Source organism: Aphelocoma coerulescens, chromosome 1 (genome assembly GCF_041296385.1).
Source record: "Aphelocoma coerulescens isolate FSJ_1873_10779 chromosome 1, UR_Acoe_1.0, whole genome shotgun sequence".
NCBI lineage: Eukaryota > Metazoa > Chordata > Aves > Passeriformes > Corvidae > Aphelocoma > Aphelocoma coerulescens.
This window is the reverse complement of record NC_091013.1, coordinates 93080668-93106286: the sequence shown is the minus strand read 5'-3', so window position 1 is coordinate 93106286 and position 25619 is coordinate 93080668. Positions and strand designations below refer to the sequence as shown.

At 39.7% G+C, this 25619-nt stretch overlaps 1 protein-coding gene across 1 annotated transcript; it reads left to right on the top strand.

The window, feature by feature from the left end:
- The first annotated feature begins 300 nt into the window (after positions 1-300).
- Positions 301-25459, top strand: LOC138111691 (transient receptor potential cation channel subfamily V member 6-like). Its single transcript, XM_069017892.1, has 15 exons — positions 301-938; positions 10351-10448; positions 10848-10970; positions 11866-12006; positions 12538-12636; positions 12844-13019; positions 13886-14032; positions 16268-16480; positions 16797-16883; positions 17924-18000; positions 18186-18351; positions 18649-18715; positions 19298-19566; positions 20286-20392; positions 21900-25459. The coding sequence occupies exons 1-15, from the start codon at positions 808-810 to the stop codon at positions 22171-22173; spliced, it is 2175 nt and encodes a 724-aa protein (XP_068873993.1). The 5' UTR covers positions 301-807; the 3' UTR covers positions 22174-25459.
- The last annotated feature ends 160 nt before the right edge of the window (positions 25460-25619 follow it).

Sequence of the window (25619 nt, the reverse complement as noted above, 5' to 3'; positions counted from 1 at the left end):
AGTTTTTTCTTACATAAGAAAAAAGTTTTTGTCAAATAGAAATTTTCATCCCTTTCCTAAATACTGTTTTTCTGGAGGAAACGTGAAGAAATAATGAGAGTTTTTAGAACATTAAATGAAAATGAAATATTGTAATGATTACATATTAATCTACATAAACTCTTCTTCCAGCTTGTGGAGTAAAGTGATTTTGTTTTACGTGGAGAAGGTGGAGTCTGCAACGATAATTTCTTTAATGGGATTTGCAGACAGCTGAGGTGGGAGGTGCGTCCTCCTCTCTGCTACCTTCCCAGAGCCCTGTGTCTTTTAGGGCACGTTCCCACATGTTCACTCACCTTAAAGGTGTTTTGCCTGACTTGCTCAGCTGTCTATTTCAAAATTGCTTACATGTTGCTTTCCAGAGGAATTCAGAGATACAGAAGGAGAATGATTGCTTCTAACTTCTACATTTCAAAATCAGAATACTAGAAGCTTAGGACTTTGATTCTGTAGGAATTCTTCAGTGCTGTACAGGGTCTTTTTGAGGGGTAGGCTCCTGGCAAGATACTTCTAAATCGGACACACCTTTGGGTTGGGCTATTTTGGAAACTAAGTAATTAATGAGGCTCAAGTATGGTCTGCTAGGAACAAGTGATTTTATTTTGTGTTTTTACATGTACTTTGATCAGCTGATGCAGCTGACAGTCTCCTCTGTAAGTAACTGAGGGTGGAGGAGTGGTGACCTGCAGTGAGCCTTTCCTGACTTCTTTCCAAAGTGGGGATTGCTGGCTTTCAGGCAGCTAGACAAGAGAGAAAAAGGGACGTGATATGGGGGTACCTTTATTTGGGGAGAGCAATCCCTTCTATTCCCGGATCTGGAATGGACTAAGTCAGAAGCTGCAAGGCAAAAAATCCTGGGATAAACATCTGGATGAAATCTACTTGCTCCAGCAGAAAAGGTACAGTGCACTTCAGCCTTCTTGTCTTCCCTTTCTTCTGCTGCTCTCCCTGTAGCTGATTCTCACTCTTTCCCCTTAGGCTTTTCTGCCAGTAGATAAACTTTAAACAACCCTGGAGCACTCTTGTCTATCAGATTTCTTCTTTCAAGGTGGAATGCTTCTGGAGTTCCAATCTTATCTGCTTTCACAGGTAGATTTACCAAGTTGCAATTGAATTACACTGACTGCAGGACTTCAGTCACAGATTAATAATGTATTCTCTTGTCTTTCCTGCTTCATTGGTAAAGCTCACAGGAAAATGCATGAAGGTTTGTTTGTAATTATTATTATTATCATTATTACTGTCATCATTATCATTAACATTATTACTATTATTATTATTAGGAGTGTGTGTGAGGTATAGGCTGCAGTCATCTGAAATAGTGGTGCTTTTTTGTGAGGATTTTGCTTTCTGTCTCTCTAAAGGTTGCTCTTACTGTGGGATAGAGTAGGCTTAATGTTGTTGAACATTTTGGGGGTCAGTCACCTCCTGGGTCAGACTGTGGTTGCTCAGCCCTGTGACCTGGGTGTCAACAAGTACAGTGACTCCTATCCAGAAGATGCCTGTGTCTTCCCGAGAGAACACTGAATCAAGGCTGTTTGTTACTGCTGTCCAGAGCTGCTCCCTCCACACACAGAAATGTAGGACTATTCATGGAAATACAGCTGGATCTGGTTTTCATTGTCATTTCTGCATGCACAAGTGCTGCAGTACTCAAATAACAAATTGCTTCCAGTTGCTTGTAAAATCTGTTTTTTCTTTTGACACATAACTCTGAACATCTGTGGGGACAAAATCTATACATATGTATATGTATATACACATATATGTATAGAAATATGCAAGGAAGCATCTTAAGAGGGACAAAAGTACATCTTTAGGGAGAGAACTATATAATGATCTAACTTCTGACTGAGTAACAAATCCTGTTCCAGTTTGCTTCAGAGCAGTGGGACTTAAATACACTTAAAATGGGAGGGACAATGGGAGCAATAGTATTTCTGTGGAATGCTGAAGTGTTTACATTTTGGTGTGTTCATGAAAAGCATCACAAGTAACTGAAAAATAAGTTCTCAGCAGATTCTGTAAGATACAAATGAGCAGAAAATAGAAGTCCAAATATATTAATATATTAAATTAATTATATTGATTATATACTAATAATTAATACCAATAAGCAGTAAATTGTACTATGATAATTTTTTATGATTATAACATTATCTTCATATTTTTAAGCCAAACACATGTGGAAAGAAGCTCTGCTGATCTCTATCTAACCTCCCACTTGAAGCTGAACTATTGCCAGCAATAGATCACATTGCTTAAGCTCAGTCTTGAAAGTTTCCCAGGACAGAAACTCCACCACAGCTTTAGGTACCTGTTACAGTGCTGTAGTAACCTCCTAGTGAAAAATGTTCTTTTTTTTTTCCTAATTATTCAACCTGAACCTCCAAAATCATACATTTCGATGATGTTCCAGTCTCTTGTTTACCATCTCCTGTTGCCAAGAAGGGTTTGGCCCCTTCCTTTTGGTTGCTCCCTTTCACATTGGCTGCTATTAGATTGCCATTGGACCTTCTCTTTGCTCATTAGTCCTCATTAGTCATGGTGCTACAGGCCCATGAGCATCTCGGTTCTACCTGGTTCCATGTTGGTTCCATGTTGCTACTGACAGAGGAAAGCAGAAAAATTGTTAGTCATATAAACCCTTCTGCATAATCTTCTCTTAGATCACTATAGTGCAATCCCACTGGCCCCAAAGTTAACTCTTCTTTGTTTCTTTACAAAATTCTCTGTAAAACACATGTAGTGGGTACAATATTCACTGTTTGTGAAATCAGGGTTGCCCTGGGACACGATTTTCCCTACCATTTTAGGTCTATATGTTTCCCACATCTTTCAGCTAACACAAATTAGCCTTTTGCTATTTGGTCACAAATTACATGGTGCCAATATGTGAAAACTCTTTTCCTAAAGGGGGCAGTTCTTCCTCTTATTATCCTGCTCTTTCCTTTCTTGTCCCCAGAGATGCTCAGAGTTTGAGGAGAAAAGAAATGAACATTTTGCAGAGGACTGCGATCAGTTTAATTGCTTTCATATTTTTAGTTATGTACAGATAGAAAAACACAACAGGAAGACCTTCTTTGGTGACTTGTGTATGGGAACTCTTCTTATGAAACCTCTGCTTTTGTGGAAAAACTGTTGTAAGCCAAAAGGGCTTTTGCTGCATCCTGTCATTTTGCGGTATAGAACTGCAGTGTTGTGGCTTCAGCTTGAGCTCTTCTTAGTGAAAATGGTGTTGGAATGCATACAGTAATTAGTAGTGATTAAATTCTACTATTGTCTTATTGAAAGCTAGTGGTAAACGTTACTATTTAACTGGTGTTCTCTAATTGCACACAGAAAGTCTGTGAGAGAAGAACAAGGCTTTTTTTCTGTCTGACAACTGGCAATAATACCTGAAAACTGACTGTTTTGGTAGTTGTCACCTTCCCTGGCATTGATGTTCATTCTCTTTCTTTGTGTGAAACAGTTCTTTGAATCTTACTAGCAGTAGATCTCAGCATTATTCACAGAGAGGGATTAATACTGCACTGCATAATATTCCCCCAGGGAAATCCAGGTTCAGAAAATGCGATATAATCTCCTAACCTTACAGAGGATTTTGAGTTTATTTGGCCTTAATCTTCTGGTTTCTCTCTATTGAAGACTCTCCTTTTTAAACAGCCTGTAGCTCAGTGTGGAACCCCAGGGACAGAAGTCACATCTCATGCGTCCTCTCTAGAATCATCTTTGGAAGCAAGATCTGGGATCTACACAGCCTGAAGCATATGAACATAAATCCTCGACATAATTCATAAAGACAGAGATCAGAGAGATAAATACTTATGGAAATTTGGGCCTGACAGAGGTGAAGAAAAATCACATGTCCGTCACTGTGTAATAGATCTTCTAGAAATTATTTTCAGGGCAAGAGTTTCTAAGGAAACGCAAACAAATTCCTCCTAGAATGTGGTTTTAGAAATTCCATGCTATGAGAATTGCACTATTCATAAAAAATAAGCAATATATAAATTAGAGTGAGTATATGATTCCAGTACCTGTAAAATTATAACAATTATGTAGTGTTTTTCCTCTTGTTATTGCCTGTATCTGTAACTCTGATTGGTAAATAATAAGTAACACATTAGAGGTGCCTGGAACAATTTGCCTAACTTGCAGAGAGCTATGGTCATTCCAAAGATGCCACAATAAAACCTTTAGTTTCCAAATTCTTTGGTGGCTCTTTAGTCTCCCAGACATATTAGTGAGGTGCTTTGCTTACCCTGAAAACAAACGTGGCACAGATAAAAAAGCAGCTCAGCCTAATGCTGGTAAACTGGATTGTTGAAGAGTTCTGCAGGGACACAGAGAGCCTTCAGCTTCTACATAAATCTTTCTCAAGCTAGTAGTGAATGAGATGTCCCCATAGTTTGGCTGTTCATTTGTCTAAAAAACATGACTGGGTTTTCAGTCCAGAATTTGACACAGGATTGTGCTGTCTTAAAGCCCACAATGCCTGTAAGTACTAATTAGTTCCTTTGCACCCAAAGGTGACAGTGAAATAAAGATGGCAGCTTCCAATTCCACTTAATTTATAGCTTGTTGCAACAACAGTGCTTCTGAGTAGTCAAGATGCACAGAACAATTGGCTGGAAAATCTGCTGCTGCATGTAAAATAAAATCAAAAGCATCAATAGCAGCATTTCTGATCTTTTCTTCTTCTGATACACCTTCATCCCAGTGGAAGTTTTGAGACTAATAATGGTAAATGATCTCCCTAATTTCACAAGTGCAAATGTCCTTCAGAATCCATGTTTCCCCAGCAATGCACAGACATACACACACCCAACCTCAGCCTAAAATGCATCTCAGGCTCATAGATTTAGGAAGTTATTTGGCTTCCTAAACTTCGCTATAGGTTTCCTTTTGAAGAAGAAAACATGAAATTTGTGCCCTGAAAAAAACCCACCCCAAATTAAAAAGCCGTTAGAAAAAAATGATTAGACACAGGGTAAGGAACACAACCTGGAATAAAACTGCAAGAAAATCCCTGTTGAGGAGGGCTGGAAGTTTTGATGCAGAATGAGATTATACATCAGAGAACAAATTTGGTTTATGACAAATTCAGTGATAATATGTAACAACTAACAACTTCTGAACAATTAAAACAGTTCTAGCATGAGATTATTCTTATGATGGTCTCAGGTGCAGAATTAGGAAAAAAAAGAAGTTAAAGCAAGGAGAATGCCCTGCTGGAAATAACTGATCAAGATTTCTACTGCTTTGTGTGGTAGATAGTTAAATATCTGAAGGGATAAGAATTCCCTATCAGTTTCTTGTCTAGTAACATTGGCAATTATTAACCTGTTTAATTTATTTTCAGAGAAGCTCTGTTTACTCTCAGCTGAAGGAGCTTTGACATACATGAGCAAGGGGTTCCAGTTAATTTGCTGAGTCTTGCTGGTGCTGAAGAAATTTGCTGACCCTGTTGATTGTCCAAGCCCCTATTATCTGGCTCCTTTTCACTTCATGCAATTATTCCCTAACTCCTTCTTTGGCATCTTGCTAGGTGATTGCTTTGATCGTCTTTCAGCTGGTTAGCTTCCTCTGAGCAGCCCTCTGCTCTCCTGAAGGCTTTCATACATTTACATGGACGTGCTAGCAGAAGAAAGGGAGAAGATGAATCTCCCCTGGCAATTTCATGATGCATTCTGGAGCACGGATATTCTGAGCACAACAGGGAAAGAAAAGAAATCTAAAATAATATCCTGCTGATGAATTTATAGCTAAGGTTAAAATAATTGCTTTAGAACCTCAGTAACTGACTCTCTATGGGAATAAAGCTTGAAGCTGGAAGCAAGCTTAAATTAAAGCAAACAATAGGGAAATTCCATATAGTGAATGATGGAAGTTGTAGAATCTGAAAAGGGAAGAATAGAAAGAGATGCTTCTTTGGATTCCTGGTGAGTTCAGTCTTGAAGTAGAAGCTTCAGAATGGTTGTTGTCCAGTTGACATATTTAATAAATTTCTCTGTTTTGAAAGAATAACCATAGCAATCCAAATTCTTCTTTTTATAACAGAGTTAAGACTTATTTACTAGTCTTTGAATTCTCTACCTCTCCATAAGTGAAACGAGCAGGCTGCACTTCAAAGTGCTTAAGAAGCTGTAAACCTAAAAGCATACATATAACCAGCAGAAAGTGCTTGTGAAATCTTTAACCTTGTTTAGAACTACATTTTACATGACTCCCTCAGTCAGAATCTGACCTACATTTTATCTTCTCTTTGTTTCACAATGGATTTTCAAGTGTTCCTGGTTTTGCCCTCACCTATATTGGAAAAACAGCTCACGGCTTCCCGAGCACGTCATTGAATCACCCGTGAAGAAAACTGTCCGATAGTAAGGCATGATGAAGGCTCACTAAATGCCTCCACTCAGACACATGCCTTAGCTCAGTGAGAAGAACCCAGGAGCACATCCAGATGGATACTGTTGTGGTTCTCATTGCCCATCAGAATTACTGGTTTGCTGTGCAGCTGTGCTTATCCTAAACTGATCCTCTAAGGCAACATCCAGTCTGCGTAGTGTTACAAACTTAGCTGGGTAAATCAGGAGCTTAGTATTCCTTGATTCCATAACTGTTGAAGGGGATGAACAGGATTAGAACAGGAGCTTAACTTAGATGTGCTGAATTATCTTCTCAAGGTGTCTAGATATGTCTGCTGAATCATTTTCTGAAAGCCAGCCTCACCATTCAGTGACATAATGGTACTTTACAGAAGCTAAGCATCTACTGTAGGCAGTTCTGTTAAGACACTTCAGTTACAGATTTTTCCAGCTGCTGCTTTGACACAAAAAGGGGCCCAAGTAGTAAAATGCAAAATTCGTGCTGTGTTTGGTCTGTCAGGAAGAAAGTTGGTTAAATATGCAGAAGTTAAATAATTGAAAATGTTTTGAAGGTTCTAAATTCAGGTGACTTCATTTAATCTTTTATATTAGCAAATTTGCTTCCCGTAGTTTTTGATATTTATATGCTGAGTACATTGCTGTAATGTATTAAAAATTAGTTGATAATTAGAACGGTATGTTTTAAATGAGAGTAAAATGTTTCCCCAATTATGAGACAGAAAATTAAACAAGAGCAAAAGCAGATGCTAGAAGCATGTAACTCATGAAGCTTTGAGACATCGCAGGCAGTGTGCCGTGACATTTGCCAACATTTCTGGGTTCCTCTTCTGGCTTGCTCTTTGTCCTGAGACCTCTGGCACTTAAAGCCCAGTTGGAGGTTGTTACAGTAAGAAGAAATGTTTGACAATTTTGCCCTCAGTTTCCAAAAGCTGAGTATCGTATTTTTTAGGTGCCTTCCTTGTAGCAGTAATGTAATTCAGTTAGTTTACAAGAACTTTGGTAATTTTTGAGAGAAAGGTACTGTGTTTCTGTCCTCCCATGTCATCTCTTGCCCAATCCTTCATTCTCTGTGAGGTCACTTGAGGGACAAAGGCCTACCCAGTAAAGCATCAACATACTAATTGTAGCATTGTTTATACAATTGAAACCCCACCTCTTTCCCACTTCCTGCCTCTGAAACTTGTATTTTCCAGGAACACAAAGTCTTTCTCAGCCAAAAGAGTGGTAGAGGTGGCAATCTGACTTTACTAGCACTGAATCTTACGGCTTTTGCTTGGAGTGCCTCTTTATTTAGTTCCTGTTTGTTTGATCCTAGATGCAATCTCCTCATCAAATCATCTTGTCATTAGTTACTAATGAAACTGACGCATGAGTAAGCTATAGAAGGAATACTTCCCTAACTAGGAGTGTGAAGGACACATAAAAATATCTCAGAATGGCTCTCTGATTTGTTGGGGATGGTTCTTTTTATCCTGAATGTTTTTATTTCTCCTCTGCTCTTCAGGGGTTTTCTAGTTTAGTTTCTAGTACCTTAGATAATGGGGTGTTTTTTGGTGACAGGAAGTGTTCATTTTGTGGAATGATAAACATGATGTTCAGTTATGCTACTATTACTTGTAGCCCATGTCCATTAATTTACACTTACACGAATGACTTCTACTGATCTGTGTAATTCTGATATTTTTTGCTTTGCTTTCTCCCCCAAGATTTCTCAAGTGCCTAAAGTGTCTTTCCACTACAAAGTAGAGCAGAAATCTCACATTTCAAGTGGGTTAAGTCCAGAATAATGGCATATCATTTTTTTTTTTTAATTCAAGATCCTGTTGTCCATAAAAGAATAATTTAAAGCACAAAATGAATATTCCTGTAAGGCACAGAAATCATGTTGCCTGTTTTCCTATTGTTTTGTTGCTAAACTGTCCTGCACTTAAGATGCATGAGTTGTAAGAAAACATTTTTTGCAATGGGCCATTTAAATTCTCTGTGTCTCTGATGTGGGTTTTATTGTGGCTTATAATAGCGTTATATTTCCAGGTAATGTATTTTCACATCAGTATTGCCACTTAATGCAAAGCACCTATTGCTTTATGGAGTATTTATCCCCAAAATCTTGTAACTAAATAATACCAGAATGCATGGAACATCACTAGGAGGAAGCATTTACTGTATCTGCAGGTAGATGGTTTGACTAATGTGTTTGTCCCACATATTTTTTGGGGAGTGTGTGCTTAAGGCAACTATTGGCAGTTATTAGATTGTAGTAAAGGGATAGACAGAGGCTGGTAGAAAAACGAGGGCTGGTGTATCCTTGTTCATATCAGTTTGAATTTGTCATTTTCTACTGTAATCCTTTGACTTATTCCACATCACGTGCTACAGCTTGACCTGAGCCATGCTAGATAATTAACATCAAATTAAACATCTTTACTAGAAAACAGCAGGGGTGAGATAAAAGCACAAAATTTTAATTTAAACAAAGACCTAAAACTGAAATTTTCCTGTTGGGAGAGAGGAATCTCTTTCTATTTCATACTGAAAACTCTGAGACATAAATTTTTTTGTCTGGTTTGAGTGTCTTTCCTCCCCTTTTATCTTTATCTCCTGAATATGGGATACTTAAAATTCTTTATTTGTATAAAATCAAAAAATCAAAAAGCCCACCCCAAACCACTTTTTAATTTATGAATTACAAGACAAACCTGAAAATATTTAAGGATAACAGAAATATTTACCTCCATTTTGTAGATTTTTTTCTTTTTTTTTTTTTACTTTTGTGTGGCCAACTCATGATTTTGAACATTAGCAAAGCTTGTTTGGATGCTGAACAAACATTGCAGGTAACTGTCTTCAGGTGTTTATGCAAATTGATAGGAACATCACCCGAGCCTTCTCTTCTCCAGGCTAAACAGTCACAGTTCTCTCAGCCTTTCCTCATCTGAGAGATGTTCTATTCTCATAACCATCTCTGTGGCCTTTTGCTGAACTCTCTCCAGTTGCTCCATATGTGTTTTGTACTGAAGATCCTAAGACCTGGATGCAGGACTCTAGGTACAGCCTCACCGGAGCTGAGTAGAGAGTGAGGATCACCTCCCTTGACCTGTTGTTTGCTTCCAAAGACCTTGCTGTAGTGAAGTTTGGTGGCTGTACTTATAAATTCTTCATCAAGCCCAAAGGATATACTCAAATCATGCAGATCCTCATGGAAGACTCAAGGACATGCTTCAGCTATAAGTGAACCACTCTGTCTGGAACTTGTTTGAGTGTGTGCTCTTTCCCAGGGCATGAACACAGTTCTTAAAAATTTCCCCCGTTCTCTCAGCACTAGAGAAAAAATAGTATAACTAAGCTGTCAAATTTTTCTCCATAACTTTGTATATGGAAGAGCGACATTTCAGAGCTTAGTCTCTTAATTATAGAAAGCGTTGCCAGAACACAGATGGAATTCTTGTTTGCCCTTTTCTTTCCACTATGGGAGCAATTCAGATGATGACCTTTTCTTAATTTACTGTGCTGTGTGAAGAAACAACTGGTTTTTTCTGGCTCCTGAGATAACTGCCTACTTGCAGGAGGGCTTCAGTGACCCATCATTCACTATTTCTGTGCCTCGTAATGTGAGCTATAAAAACAAGAAACATTTTGGTTGTTTCCCTGTCTTTCCCTCTGCTGCCACCATACGGTTCAGTGTCATTAAGCCAAGAAATGATGAACCTCAGTGTGTTTTTAGAATAGCACTGCTCTGCTTTTTCCTGTTCTTTTTTTGTGCCTTCAGAGAATACCTCAGATGGTACATGTGCATTGCTGATTTTTCAGTGAAAATGTTCAAGATAAAAACTATCTCGAGCAAAGGACATGCTAGCTCTGGAGAGAGGCACAGTGTGTTTGACTTTCTTCCTTATCAGCCGCTTTTTCTTGACTACAGGATCTGGGAATCCCCACTCCTCCAGGCTGCCAAAGAGAATGACCTTGCTGCCATTAGGAAACTTCTCACTGATGGAACATGTGATATCTATCAGAGAGGTAACTGGGATTACTTGAGAAAAATGGTTTTCTGTGCAAGGCAAGAGCTTCCTATGATGAGTAGCTTGTAAGTTTGCTGAAACATTTGCATCAGCAGAGTCAGATGATGACTTAAATCTGTGTCAGCAACTTTGCAAGAAAGTGAGTTTTCTGACTTGGTTGTGCTCATTCACTTCATGCCTGAGGTCGGCCGTCAACTTACAAACACCTGAAGTTTCTGCTCAGTTTTCAGATTTTGTTGAAGTGAAGGACAGAGACTGTGCAGTTTTGTGGCTGTACCAGGCACTACTGAAGGGAGGTCATAGCACTCCCATAATTTCCCACCTCAATAAATCTATTTCTGCTTTTGTCCCATACAATTGAATGTCTTGACAATTCACATACTTCTACTCTTTTTAGGTGCTGTGGGAGAGACTGCCCTTCATGTAGCTGCCATGTATGATAACTTGGAGGCAGCAGTGGCTCTGATGGAAGCAGCTCCTGAGCTTATCAATGAGAGGATGACATCAGAACTTTATGAAGGTAATATCACTGGGAAAGAGGATGGGCAGGATTCCCTGAAGGGGGGGAGAGGAAGTACTACCTGCACTTTTAGGAAATTGGCTTATACTGCTCCTGGTTCAGTATGTTGCTAAACTGTTACACAGCAAAACCAACATACAAATGGCTTCTGACCTTTCTTGGAAGGTGGAATTACATTAAACTTGAGTACACACATGTGCAAACATGCAAAGGCCTCGACCAGGGAATTGAAAGGGATTGGAAAGGCACTGCAAGGATATGTGCAGTTTGCTTTCTGACATACTCGTTGGTAAAAAAAGGGATATCTGTCTAACCTCCCCTGGAAGGAGAAAAAGTAGTTATTTGGTTGAGAAAATGAAGAATGTGTCCACTGCTTTTGAGGCTAAACTCCTATCCAGATTTTAAAATAATGCTTCTGGTTGAGTACACAGAAATTCCAGTCTGAATCTCAAAGCCACTAAAATAATAATGATGGGATTTTAAAAATTCTAAAGCCTAGTTTGAAGGATTAGAGGACGTCTTTGGGAGTTTTTTCTTGACCTTATCTTCATTTCTTATGAAGGGAAGTGTAGTCAATCTCACAACTTTCTGTTTGCTCCCCAGAAGAATGTGGCAAGTCTTGATTTTCCCTAGGGAAAAAAAATCTATAAAGTGCACTCTGTTGGGGTTTTTTGGCAATTTGTAAAGTCAGTTTTAATAAATTCATGAACAAATTTAAGTAGAATGGAACCTCTGGAAAATCTCTAGGACAACCCTTTGCACACAACAGGGATAACTTCAAAGCTAGCTCCTTTAGCTGCTGTTCATTTACCACGACTGACATGTGAGCTGCGGGCTGCCGATCAGCCTGCAGTTGCTTTCTTGGGAGACAAGGTTTTGTTTCTGTCTTTTGCAGGGCAGACAGCTCTCCACATTGCAGCAGCCAACCAGAACACCACGTTGGTGAAGGCTTTGCTTAAGAGAGGAGCCAATGCCAGCACAGCAAGGGCCACTGGGCACTTCTTCAGGCGCAGCTCCCAGAACCTTTTCTATTTTGGTACAGCCTTAACTTGTCCCCTTGCTGCCCTAGGAGGGAACCAGCAGAATAGTGAGGGGGAATGGGGAGGCTTACTGTAGTCTCCATGTAAAGTGGTTAAACAGGGGCTCCTACCTCTAAGTGTCATCAGACACGCACCTTTTAGCAGACAGTGAGACTTCCTCTGAGTATTTAAATGTTATGTAAATATAAATAATACACATTTTTATAGATTTGCATGTATGCAAATAAATGCATATATTGTATAAAAATTGTAATTTAGTGTCTTCCTAGAAGCAAATTAATTGTCAACCTTCTTATGGAGGTAAACCCCTGAGAAGAACATTTCTTCCTATTAGTTGTGTGGGACAGGTCTTTTTAACTTTTCTGAGTACTATGAGGAGAGGGGCAGGAAATTGATAAGTTCCCTAAAGTAAGTCCTCCTTTCATATCCTAAGGCTTCATAGCATGGATAGCTTTCCCTCAGCATCGTTCAACCTCTTCTACCTCCTGGGTTCTTAATGTTGTTTCTCCCCATTCCTTTAATTGCAGGAGAGCATGTTTTATCATTTGCTGCCTGTGTGGGAAATGAGGAAATTGTGCAGCTGCTCATTGAAAATGGAGCTGACATAAGAGCTCAAGATTGTCTGGGTATGTGCTGTGGGGCTCAGTGAATTGCATAGAGTGGATCTGGACATTTTAATTCAGACTGTCGTCTGTGCATGCAAATATTCTTCTCTCATTAGAAACAGCTGTGGGATGAGGGATATGAGGAAAATAGAAGCCATCAGTCAATTCTCAATCTTTGCACAAGGCTGGGCTATTGCAGATACTTCATCCAGTCTGCTTCCTTCATAGGTAACACTGTTCTTCACATCCTGGCTCTCCAGCCTAATAAGACGTTTGCCTGCCACATGTACAGCCTGATACTTTCCTATGACAGGAACAAAGAGGGACCAGGGTCACTTGAACTGATTCCTAACAATGAGGGGCTCACTCCTTTCAAACTGGCTGGAGTTGAGGGCAACACTGTGGTGAGTTTGTGTGACACCGGTACCTCGGTACAAAAGAGAAATGGAGACCTTGAAATAACATCATTCAGAGCAAGGGAGTTCGTGCATGTTCTTAGTGGGTAGAAGATACATAACAAGATTTTTTTCCGGAAGTCTTATGTAGGTCCCAAAAACCATTTATAAGAAATGTCTTTATCTTAATGAAAGAAATTAGTGCTTAAAGAATAGATATTTCCCCCCGATTTTTGAGGCATTTGAGTTAAAGAGGTATTAACAGACAGATTTAGCCAAAGCAATTTTTTGAAAGGCTCACTGAAATTATTGTCTTGGTTGTCTAGATTTCATTACTCTAAATGTGACACATGGGAAACCTCTTCAGGTATCCACACAGGCATTTATTAATAGACAAAATCTTAGCATTTAATGTAAACCCTCATCCTTCCACTCAATGAAAAGCAAGGGTGGTGTTTGTTCTTTAGATTCACAAGGGACAGGATCATTTCCCTTGTCACACACCTCTTCTGATAATTTGTAGAAGAGTATTAAAATTTTTTTTTTCTAATCAACATGTAATTCCATCTGAAGTGTATTGTCAGGAGGTATAACTGTGTCAGGTAACTTTAGCAGTTTGATTAGAATTTAGAGTAAAAAGCACTCATCCTTTACATCAAGCATGAGCTAATAATCAAAGAGGAATCAGAAAAATATCTTCCACTTCTTAACCTGCTGTAATTGTTCCTGAGAGATATGGAAACCTCAACAGCTACCAAGTTCAAGGAAAAATATGTCATAATTAAGGGTTTTTAAGAACTTTTTTTGTTCTCATTGCGAATACATAATATACTGGAAAGCTTCTGATATCCTTGTCTCCCTTCTTTTCTCCTCAGATGTTTCAATACCTTATGCAGAAGCGGAAGCAGAATCTCTGGTCCTTTGGCCCCTTGACCACTGTGCTGTATGATATCACAGAGATTGACTCCTGGGCTGAAGATCAGTCCTTCCTTGAGCTCATTGTATCCACCAAGAAGAGAGAGGTACTGTGGGCACCTTATGCTTTCTGTGTGCAAACTGTGGGGATCTTAAAAGGAGAGGAATGATGAGTTTGAAGGTTCGAGCTCACTGATATAATCCATAGAGCAAGGACTTTGTACCATGAGCTGCAGAGAATACATGAAGTGTAGGGGTTTATTAATGATCTGGCTACATCTGATGCTTTATATACAGTTTCTTCTGAGGTGTGAAAATTACAAGTTATTGAAAGAACAAGTATGAACAAACCACAGAAAGGGGTTTTCTCTCACCATGCTCAAAGATACACTAAGAACTTGTAGAGTAGCTCTAGCAAGTATCTTCCTGTAGCTATGGTACTGATTAACTCTCACAATGTCCCTGTGAGACAGGAGTGCATTCAGAAATCCTAAACTGGAGTGCGTTTTGGAACCACTCATTGTTATTATTCCCTTCATTTAATGACAGGTTATGACTCAAAACAAAGTGGGCAAATTACCTCTGCTGTAGGGTCAAAAGCCCTATAAAGGGATTAATAAGGCAAAAATAGCAGAGTGTAATGGCAAGCTTTGACAGATCTCCGTAGGACTTTCAAGGTACACAACCCTATCAGTGGTAATGACCTTAAATAATCCTAACAGGACAGGAAATGAATCAGAAGACACTTCAATTAGCACAGTTCTGCCCATCCTGTATTATTTCCATCTATCAAAATTTTAGTCAAACCTTTCTAACAAAAGTTTGAGCTTCTGGAGAGCTTTGCTATGGAGCTGCTGTCTGTGGAGCTCTCATTTGCTCTTACGTGAAATCCTCTAAATTTCTATAAGTGGTGATACATATGGAAATCCAGAGAAAAGCAGTCCATGTCAAAAAATAGAACCAGCTTAAAAGTTGTCCACTTTAGAAGACTAAACCATAGTCCTAAAAAAAAAGCAGAATGTTGTGCCTCACTCTTATCCCAAAACGTTCATATAGTGCATGCAGATCCAAGAATCCTAATTTCAGAAGATAAGGTGTGCCCAAATATCAAGAGGTATAACAATCCATTTTCCAGAATGCTCTTACATATGTGCATTTGCAATTTTTTAATGCATAACTAGTAATTCGTTTTTGCACTTGATACGTTTGGCCCAAAATGTTTGCTGTCTCCTCTAGAAGAATGCTGTGTGTGACCCCATCCCATCATTCCCTCCCTGTTCAATACTGGACTAGAGGAGCATCTTTAACCCCCAGTCAGAAGTGGGTTCCTCTTGTATTAAGGGGAATGCATAGACACAGAGGTATTAAGATGTATTTTCTGATCTTGAAGTGGAAGAAAAGTAAAAGAAATAGAAGCGAACTAAGCTACAGGAAGATTCTAGTAAGCTTTAAACTTGTATCATCCCTATGAAAATGAAATTTACTCTCCTATGCAAAGAATTCTAGAATACTGGCTCCTACAGAAACCAGGACACCTATGGGTGGATTCTCTCTCATGCAGTTTTGATCCCTTAGGATATTTCATAGGCCATTCAAGAGTTTTGTTAGAGTCATGTCCATTTATGGAAACATTCCTCGCACTTTTTTTCTTTAAAGTAACCCAGTCACAAAAATTTGACTTATTTTAACTTTCTTGCTTATTGCAATAGTCCCCTAAACAAACAATAGAAAGTAAGTCTAGAAATATTTAATAAAATGTGTGGCTCAAATTCATGAGTAAGTTATAAAGTACACCTGTCTCTTCTACTTACGCTCTGTCAGTCTTCTAGTATAAGCTGAAGGCTTGATATAGATGATTCAGTTAATTATCACCCAGATAATAAGGCAGAAACTTAAAAGGTAGTATTTTTACATAAGCCATAGAGCATTAGACAAATACAAATATCTTTTAGAAAAATGTTTCTGTTTTCTTATTTTAAAACATCTGATAAAAAAACTTGTGTTGTTTTACTAACAGGAATATTCTGTCATCCTCAGTTCTATGTTCGTACACAGAGGACAAATTTATTCCAGTATCTAACATGCTTTTCTTGTACTTCTCACTGGTACTCAAAAGCTGTTCTCTGCAGGATATATTTATTTTTTCCAAAGCTCTTTATTGTCAAACTGAGCAAATCCAATGCCCACTAGAGCATTCCACTTTTGCAAAGTAAATTCAGTTTTCTAATGCTGAATAGGGTAGATGAGAATAGTTTGTTAACACCCTCTCAGGAAAATTTGTGAACGATGTTTATAAAAAAATGTACTTTTGGCAAGTAATCCCTTCTTTTGCTCTTTCTCAGGCACGCCAGATCTTGGACCTAACACCTGTGAAGGAGCTGGTGAGCCTGAAGTGGAACATGTATGGTCGTCCCTATTTCTGTTTCCTGGCCTTATTCTACATCCTCTACATGGTCTGCTTCACCATGTGCTGCGTCTACCGGCCTCTGAAACCCCGAACAGGCAACAGAACCAGCAGCAGGGACAACACAGTCTATGTCCAGAAAATGCTTCAGGTACTGTGACTGTAGGAGTCAGAGCCCCATTGGGCAATTCCCATTTAACCTACTCAACTGGAAAGTCCAAGCCTTCCCCAGTCCCCAGCTATTGCAGCTGTCCTCCTCCCCTCTTTCAGCCAGCTGACCTTTGTCAGGGAGGAATAGGAGGTGGGCTCTGTTCTCCATTGCTGGGGCTGGGCTGGTTCCTCTGGCATTGCCAGGACTACTCATGTTTATTATAGTAACAATAGGTTTTCTTCTCCCCCATCCTCTTTTTAAATTAACTTTCACTTTCTTTAAAATCTAATTGTAACTTCCATTAACTTTTTTTCAGGAGTCATATGTGGCATATGAGGATGAGCTGAGGCTGGTGGGGGAGCTGATCACAGTCATTGGAGCTGTAGTAATTTTGGTTCTCGAGGTAAGAGAAACAGTGAGCTATACAGTTTCAAGTTTCATCAAGGCAGATTTTACTTACAGACAAACATGAATTTGTGCTCACTACTTGGTAGGGCTTATTTGCTTAGGCTGAGTACTTCGACACTTCAACACAATAGACGTTGCCAACAGTGTCTGTTAGATGAGACAGAGAATGTGACAATGTCCTAGTAAGACTCCAGGTGCGGAAGAAGCAATTAGAAGGATTGGTCGCACTCTCAAATACTGTCTGCAGGGTAATCCACAGTTCCAGTTAGCACCATCCATGGTCCAGCTGACTCCCAGATGTTGCTTCACCCAGTGCCCATAAATATCCCTGTGTTTAGGAGTGCTGGGTGAAGTGATTTCTGTGCATAAACAGAAAAGTTTATATTTAATTGGAGATCAGTTACTCTTATGGACTTCCTCCACCTTTCTCCACCATCCCCCACTTGATTTTATTATAATAGGAAATAGATTTGTGAGAAAACTAAAAACACAAGGACAGGAAGAACTGAAAATAAAACAGGTCTTGTAAACAGCTTTCTGCCTATGTGGCGTACATCAGGCACAGTATCACCAGCTGGTCAAAGGAGGTGGTTGTCCCCTCTGTGCTCTGCACTGATGTGACCTCAGCTTGAGTGCAGTGTGGAGTTTCGATTCTGTGATATGTTCCAGGGGACAAGTCCTTCTTCCCGTGCTTAGTCAGGACTCTGGGGCTAAGGCTACAACTAGCACAGTGTGAATTAATAACAAACTCCTTTGATTCACCAGGAAGGTCTCTTTGTCTTTCTTACTGAGGCACCTCTCTGCGACATGTCTCTCAATCTGCCCAAGCATTCTTAGATTTTCCAGCAATCTCTGTCTCATCCCAAGAAGGGCCCACCTGACTCAACCATTCTGATTTTAAAGTAATGTAGAAGTTGATCCATCAAAGGAGATGTAGCTGACTCTAAGAACTTGTGAATATTGGTGGTTGCCATGACATTTAGTAATATGATGGAAACTCTGTGAGTCCTCAAGTTAGTAGGATGTCTTTCTTAGATTCCAGATATCCTTAGAGTTGGAGCAGCAAAATACTTTGGACAAACAATCCTAGGAGGGCCTTTCCACATAATTGTGTAAGTACAGAACATACTAAGTCTAATAAATATATTGTCTCTCATTTTCCCCACTGCTCTCTTTTGCCAGATGAGTTGCTTTCTCCATGTTTTTAAAGTATTCCTTCTCTGGATTTCTTTCTCTTAATGGCTTGACTGATACTTCCTTTACTGAACATTTTTTCACTGTCTCTTTTTCTTTGCAGCATCACATATGCCTGCATGATTCTGGTGACCATGGTGATGCGTCTCACCAGCACAACTGGGGAGGTGGTGCCCATGTCCTTCGCCCTGGTGCTGGGATGGTGCAACGTCATGTACTTCGCACGAGGCTTCCAGATGCTCGGACCTTTCACCATCATGATCCAGAAGGTGAGACACAAACAAATACGGGCTATTCACACACATCCTGACACCTCTTTGCAAATGGGGAGAACTGTAAGAATACTTTTTTCTCCCTCAGGACTATTTGCTTAATTTTGCGTTAATGTCAAATGAACAAGTTCTTGTCTGCACAGAGCATTTTAGAACTTTCACATTCTCTCCTTAGTGCAAAAGTTTCCTTTAGTCCACTCATGGTCTTAAAATCTGGAAAAAGGTTTACATAGGGTGGCACTGTGACTTGGTGGAACACCTGGGCCTTATGGCAGCTCTGTCTTTGCTCTACAGATGATATTTGGAGATCTTATGCGCTTTTGCTGGCTCATGGCTGTGGTGATATTGGGCTTTGCATCAGGTGAGTCTACAAAGAGAAAATAATAATATGTTACCCCTGCCAGCTGCTTCGGTATGAATTAAGAGTGTAGGTTTTGATTTAATCTCTGATTGCCCTCTGAATATCTGGAAAAGCTGGTGATGATGTTTAGCTTCTATTTCTCTGAGCATGGTCACTTTCCCAGTACTGATTTCTGTTGTCATGAGTTTGGTTTTCAATTCTTGCTCTTTCCAGGGTAATAGAAATCAAGGTAATTCAGATAATTCCATATATTTTTAAGTCAAGGTCTAAAAACATACTGCATTTATGATATTTGTCTGTAGAAAATTAGATTAACACACATAGTTTTATCATATCCTTGAGGATGAAAAGATCACTACTTTGAGAAATAAATAAATAATCAAAGTAATTTTGGGTCATTTTATCATGGAGACCAGTGATTCTAATCAGGGATTTGTCCTTGTGTAGAAACACGTGCATGTCCTGCCCGGACCAATTTTTTTTTTTTTTTTGTCAGAATCTCTTACAGGATTCTGTTACTCCTCCTGGAATGTGATTCCTGTTGTTAAACTCTCTCTTTTTCTCCCAATTCCTCTCCTCCAGCTTTTTACATCATCTTCCAGACAGAGAACCCTGAAAACCTTGGGCAGTTCTACAACTATCCCATGTCCTTGTTCACCACCTTTGAGCTGTTCCTCACTATCATTGATGGCCCTGCAAACTACGATGTCGACCTGCCCTTTATGTACAGCGTGGTGTACTTTGCTTTTGCCATCATTGCCACCCTCCTTATGCTCAACTTGTTAATTGCCATGATGGGTGACACCCACTGGAGGGTGGCCCATGAGCAGGATGAGCTCTGGAGAGCCCAGGTAATCTAGCTCATGTGGGCATTCCTACATTATTTCAAATAGCAGCTAGAAGCCCATCAGTCTTTCTTGTCCAGCCTGTGTCTCCCTAGATGTTTGTTCCCTATGCAGGGAATCTCTTGTTAAATAGAATTGAAGTTGCATCTTGTTTTTGCAAATCGCATTTCTGTATAACTGAGAGTTAAATTATAATTATAGGGATTGACTGAGGGGGTAATGTTCATAGGAAGGCCAGGAATGTCCATTGAAAGAAGTTGGCCTGACTGTCTTGGTCAAAAGGCAAAGAAATGCAACCAGTTCTATGGCTAATCAACAGGAAATCCATCTCCTATACTTTTCTGCGAGAAAGCAGTCAGACAAATGGTTAAATGTAGTCATGTGGCCACAGTGGTAAGTTCTGATGATAATTAAAGTGGGTGTAGATATTCTTCTCTTCTCTAGCTTGCAATTAATTACCCTACTCATTGCCATGAGGTATAAAAGGAAAGAAATTGAACAGTGTTTTAAGATCACCACTACTTCTTCAAAACATGTCACAGTTAGACCTAAATTAGTGACTGCCCTATAAGAAATGGAATACAGACTCTATAATTTTTTTTAATTACATGAGGAGCTGTAATAAAGTACGGTATGGGTTGGTGTTCATGAAACTAATATTTTTGAAAGAGAGTCTGGTTATTTTTCTAATTCATCTGAGTTTTCTCTTTTTTCTCATTCCAAAGGTTGTTGCTACTACTGTCATGTTGGAGCGGAAACTGCCACGGTGCCTCTGGCCCCGCTCAGGAATCTGTGGGCGGGAATTTGGGCTGGGGGAGCGATGGTACCTCAGGTGAGTTCTCTTGGTGTGTGTATGTAAGGATCCAACTAGAAGAACCCATTGTATGGATGTTAATAACGAGTCTTTTCAGTGGTCTAGGGAGTGTTTGAAGTGCTTTCCTTACAGAATACAGACCCCAATCTCTTTTCTGTCTCTGACTGATAGATAGGCAAGCACTGCCACCCTCAGAAAGCTCTGCTGTGCATTTCCTTATGAAATCAACTGATGCATTCTCATCCAGTAGTCACATTGGGCAGACCCCAGAAACTGCACAGGTTATAAGACCTGAATTTTTCTTTCAAACTTCTTATAATGACTATCACTGAACTTCACTGCTGTGCTTGGTTGCCTGTCCCTGTCCCTGGGATGCATGAAATGGCAGAGGCAGTATTGATCTATCAGGCATTCAGAAGCAATGAGTTGCCCTGTGAATGACTCAAAATCATAACAGGAATAATTGAAGTCAGAATTTCTTTCTCATGTGAACCTAGTAAATATGTTATACTTTGCGATGACTGCGTCAGGTGGCAAAGGCACAGGTCCAGGATTTCAGTTTATGCATTGAACTAAAAAACTGTCTGTAGTCTAGATAACACTAAATTCCTCATTATTTCTGATTTTAATCAATATTTATGCCAGGTGAGAAAAGATTTAACTTTTGGGCATTTGCATTTTCTAACTGTGCCATCTTTTGCTGATAAAGCCAGAAGGGGGAGTGGTGGCTATATGAATCATAGAATCATAGAATATCCTGAGTTGGAAGGGACCCACTAGGATCATCAAAGTCCTGGTCCTGCACAGGACCTTCTGCAGTTTTTGCAGACAATTGATCCTCCTGGATTTTCAGATTTACTGGGCAGGACAAGCAGACCTGAAGTAGTGCCAATATGCAACACACTCAGTCCAAGGCATCAAATATAACAATATACTGCAAGAGCAGTGTCCCAGAAATTCACTGGGAATAACTGGGGATGCCAATTATTCACTGGATGCTGTGAGAAAAGAGTGTTGCTGTGATTTAGTTCTGTCAAATCACGTGGATGTTCATTATATATTTGTGGGATAGCGATTCAGAAGACAATCGGTAAGTAATGTAGAGAAGGATTGGTGGAAGTGGAGCAGTTAAGTAAAAGTTCAGCCAGAGATGAGTGACATCCTGAGGCTAGCAGCCATAGAGTATCAGAGGAGGAAAGTCAAGAACAGATAGAATAAATGAATATATACATATATACAAGGTCTGCAAATTGCTGCAAATGGCAAAATGGAAAGGGCAAATCACGAGCAGGAAATGAGTTAAAGGACAAGAAACCACGGGCAGACATTGGTACTGAAGTCAATGATGGGGATGAAGGTCTAGGAGAAAACTGTGCTAGTAGCCCCTAGCATCCTGCCTATAATCAGTTACCTGTGCAGATTTTTCTGGAATGTCTGTGTCAGTAGGCCTGTTTCTTGGATGGGTTTGTTGATAAGCTGGCGCTTTCCTACTTCATTCAGTTTATATTTTTTAATCCTCTTACAGAATTGAAGACAGGGTTGATCCCAACAAACACAAGATGATGCGTTACACAGAGGCATTTAAGGCTCAGGATAGGGATAACTATGAAAAAGGGTCAGAAAAGCTGGAAACCAATGGCGACACCCTGTGCAAGAAGGATCTGTCTGCTCTGTCACTGTCACGGAGCACATCCAGAACTAGTTCTCACCGTGGCTGGGAGATCCTGAGGCGCAACACCTTCCGCCAGCTTTGTGGAGAGGTGGGGCCTGCTGTGGACGAGGAGGTCTATGATGTCTAAGAAGCCTCTATTTTCACGCCACCAGATGGATCCCTTTTGCCACGACGACAGTTGTCTTTTACAGCTGCTCATACACTCCCCATCATGCCACACACATTCATCAGCCTTGAAGAACTCTGCTGGTGAAGATTTTGTGCGCAGCTCATGGCATCTGTGCTATGACAAAAGAATGCAATTTTTTCTCTCCTACTTCTAAGTGTCTCTGCAATTGCACTGATTGCACCGAGCTGGTGGGCTTGTTGAGCTGTGTAATGCAAATGATCAAAAGAAGCCTGTGATGGGATTTTATCCATTTACGAAGAAGTGATCAGTAAGCCCTCTTCCAGACTGTTTCATAATCTTTCCCCCCAGTTACACAAAATTGCAATGCTCTCATAGCAAAGAATGACTGAAGTTCTGCTTTATGATTTGGTACAGAACAGAAAATCCCCCCAAACCCTCAAAAACCCCACAAACCCTGTAACTGATCTCAGGAATGAAGGTAGTTGTTGACACTGTGATGATTAAAAAGGACTGTAACTACTGAGCTGGCATTCAGGGCCTGACAGATTTTGCCCTCTGAAGAAAGGCAGTCTCCATTAACTGCAGTTTCAGCATTTCTGGCTTAGCAGGACTGTTTTGGTTTGGTTTGCTTGTTTGGATTTTTTATTGGTGATGGATGTTTTTGTTTGTTTGTTTTAATTTTTGTCACATTAATGCACTTTAAGCTTTTGAAAAGAAGTGATTGCTACTCCTGTGAGGATTCTGAAGTGGGAACTTCTTTTCAGATTGAGAGAGTGTATGAGCTGGTTAGGTGACTTCCAGCAGAGCGAAATTGCAGCAGAGATACTTATCTTCAAAGTAAGCTAAAGCTGGTCTTTTGTTTTCTGTGGAAGAATAGGTTTCCAGACCACAGTTCCCTGACTTATAACTGAGCCATCAAGGTTGAGTAGTGAGCTCCTACATAACACGGAAAGAAATGGTGAGCAGATGTTGGATAGATGAATAAGAGCTATTGCAGAGACAGTTCAGAAACTGGTACTCTCCCTCTCTGTCTCTCTGAAAGTCTAAAACTATCCAGTGAACAACTGAGGCACCCACACAGATCCCTTCCAGGCATGATGCTGTGCCAGTCTGTCAGGTTACCATCTGCCTCAGGCCACTTGAAGAAAAATGAAGGAATATTCAGAGAAATGGGCAGTCATTTCAGGTTTTTTTTTTGTATCCTCAGGAGTGTGGAGTTTCATTCCAGTAGCAGAAGTTAAGCAGAAAGCAATCCACGGTCTTAACATTTCCTTCCAACAGGACTAATAACAGCAACTTTGTTCTTTAAGAAATTAAAGACTATTATCTAGTGCTAGACTTTGAGCCAAATCACCCTGTGATAATCAAAGCAGACAATGAAAAAGCTGACCCCAGTGGACTTCTGATTGTATTGAAATATCACTGCAAACCTCTCCCACACCTTCTCACTTGCAGGTGCTGTAATGAGTATCATGATCGTTGTAATCGTATGTATTTATTTAAATGGCCACTTTCTCTTACTTGAATGTATATTTTTTTTGTGCTCCAGTGGAAGACAGACAGAGGCCTGTCACTCTGGAATTCAACTGTATGCTTTTGAGTTGACTCATGTTACTGAATTGAAGGTGTTGCCTGGTCTCAGTCACTGAAGTGCTGTCCGTCCTTCCCAAAACCTTTGGCCTTCATACTGGTGATCTTTGGAAATGGGAGCAATGTGATATGTTAACCAGAACTGTGAAATGTTGCTCTGATTGTAGATGAATTTTATTTCATAGCGAATAGGAAATAGGAAGAAGGGGAGAATTGATGATTTCCCCATCCTATCCCTGGCCCCAAATACACTAGAATTTTTACTAGTTTGAAAACCACTGAAATACAATTATGATGGAACATGTACTGTCATTTCTTCAGAAGAACTCCCCCTTGTGACAAAATAATAATAATAATAATAGTAGTAATAAAAATAAAGGTAGTTTGAAGTACAGGCTGTGTAAGCCCTGGTTCTGATTTTGCATTCTTCTTCATTGCTATAAATATTGAGAAATTTGATCTTGGAAATTAAAGCAATACTTTGACATTGCAGGAGGCAGAACATAACTAATTTACCAGTGCCAGGCCTTTTTTGATTGTGGTACCTGCTCTCCATAAAAAGAAAAGAAAAAACGCCAGGAGCAGCTTTTTTTAAGGAAGTGCCTTCTTTCATAAAATTGCATCCTGTAATAGTTAGCTTTCAAACTCCCTGCACAGAACCCCTGCATACAATAGCATCAGAACCGTGTAACTGATTTTCTGACTTTGGAATTGCATAATGTAAATAGGGTAGACAATCATAGAATCATAGAAGGAAGGGGCTTTTAAAGGTCATGTAGCCCAGAAAGTGAGCAGGCTCATCTTCAACTGGATCAGGTTGCTGAATGCCCTGTCCAACCAGACCTTGAATGTTTCCAGAGATGGGGCATCTATCACCTTTCTGGGAAAACAGTTCCAGTACTTCACCACCCTTGTTGTTAAAAAATTTCTTACTGGCTCCTATTGGAATTTGACTTCCAGTTTCCTAAAACGACTTGCATATTAAAAAAAAATCCTGGAAAAAGACCTTGTGCAAAAGTGGACAGAATATTTTACCAATATTAAATTGATCCCCCAGTCTTTTGGTGATGATCAGTGATGGAGACCATTTATAATAATTTTATTTATTAAAGGATAAACAGCTACAGAAGAAAATTAGAGGTGTGAAAATTCAGCAGATGTAATGGGCACACCAGTTGTTGGAAATACTAAATTTAATATGTCATTGTAGAATACTTAGCCTCTTTCATTAGGACACATATACATGAAGTGTATAATCATGTAAATCTCAGGTGATGAAGTAATGGGAGGCACTGGAATAACTTTTGAGCAGTTTCAGTGCAGTCTGGCTCTGACCCAGCAATAGCAGTGACTGCAGTCACACAGAGGCAGAGCACTTTCGCTGTAATATTCTGCATGAATGTGCTGCTTCAAGATTTGCTTCAAGTTTTGTGCTTTTTGATGTACTTCTATCCTAAAATTCTGAAACAGTATTGCTGTTCCTTGCTGTTGCAAGGCGTCTTTCCTCTCCCTCCTAACAATATTGCAATGATTTCAAAGCAGACATTCCTCCCCTCCCTGAAAGTGCTAACCTCAAACTGTCCTCTACACTACTGAAGTTTATGATAATGTGACAAGAATGAATGTTTTGATCCAGTTGCTTGTAGTTAAATGAGGTCTATTTTGCCAACAATAAAAATAAGAAGTATCTTGACTGCTTCTTTGTGTCTAAAATAAGTATCAGGAGCCAATGTTTGTGTTTGCTTCTCTAGTAGCAATCATAGACATTAGCTGGCAAATTGTTTGGGTTGTCCACACTAAATTTTTTTGATTAAATCTGTTGTTCCACAGCAATCCACTTCAGATATTTCTTT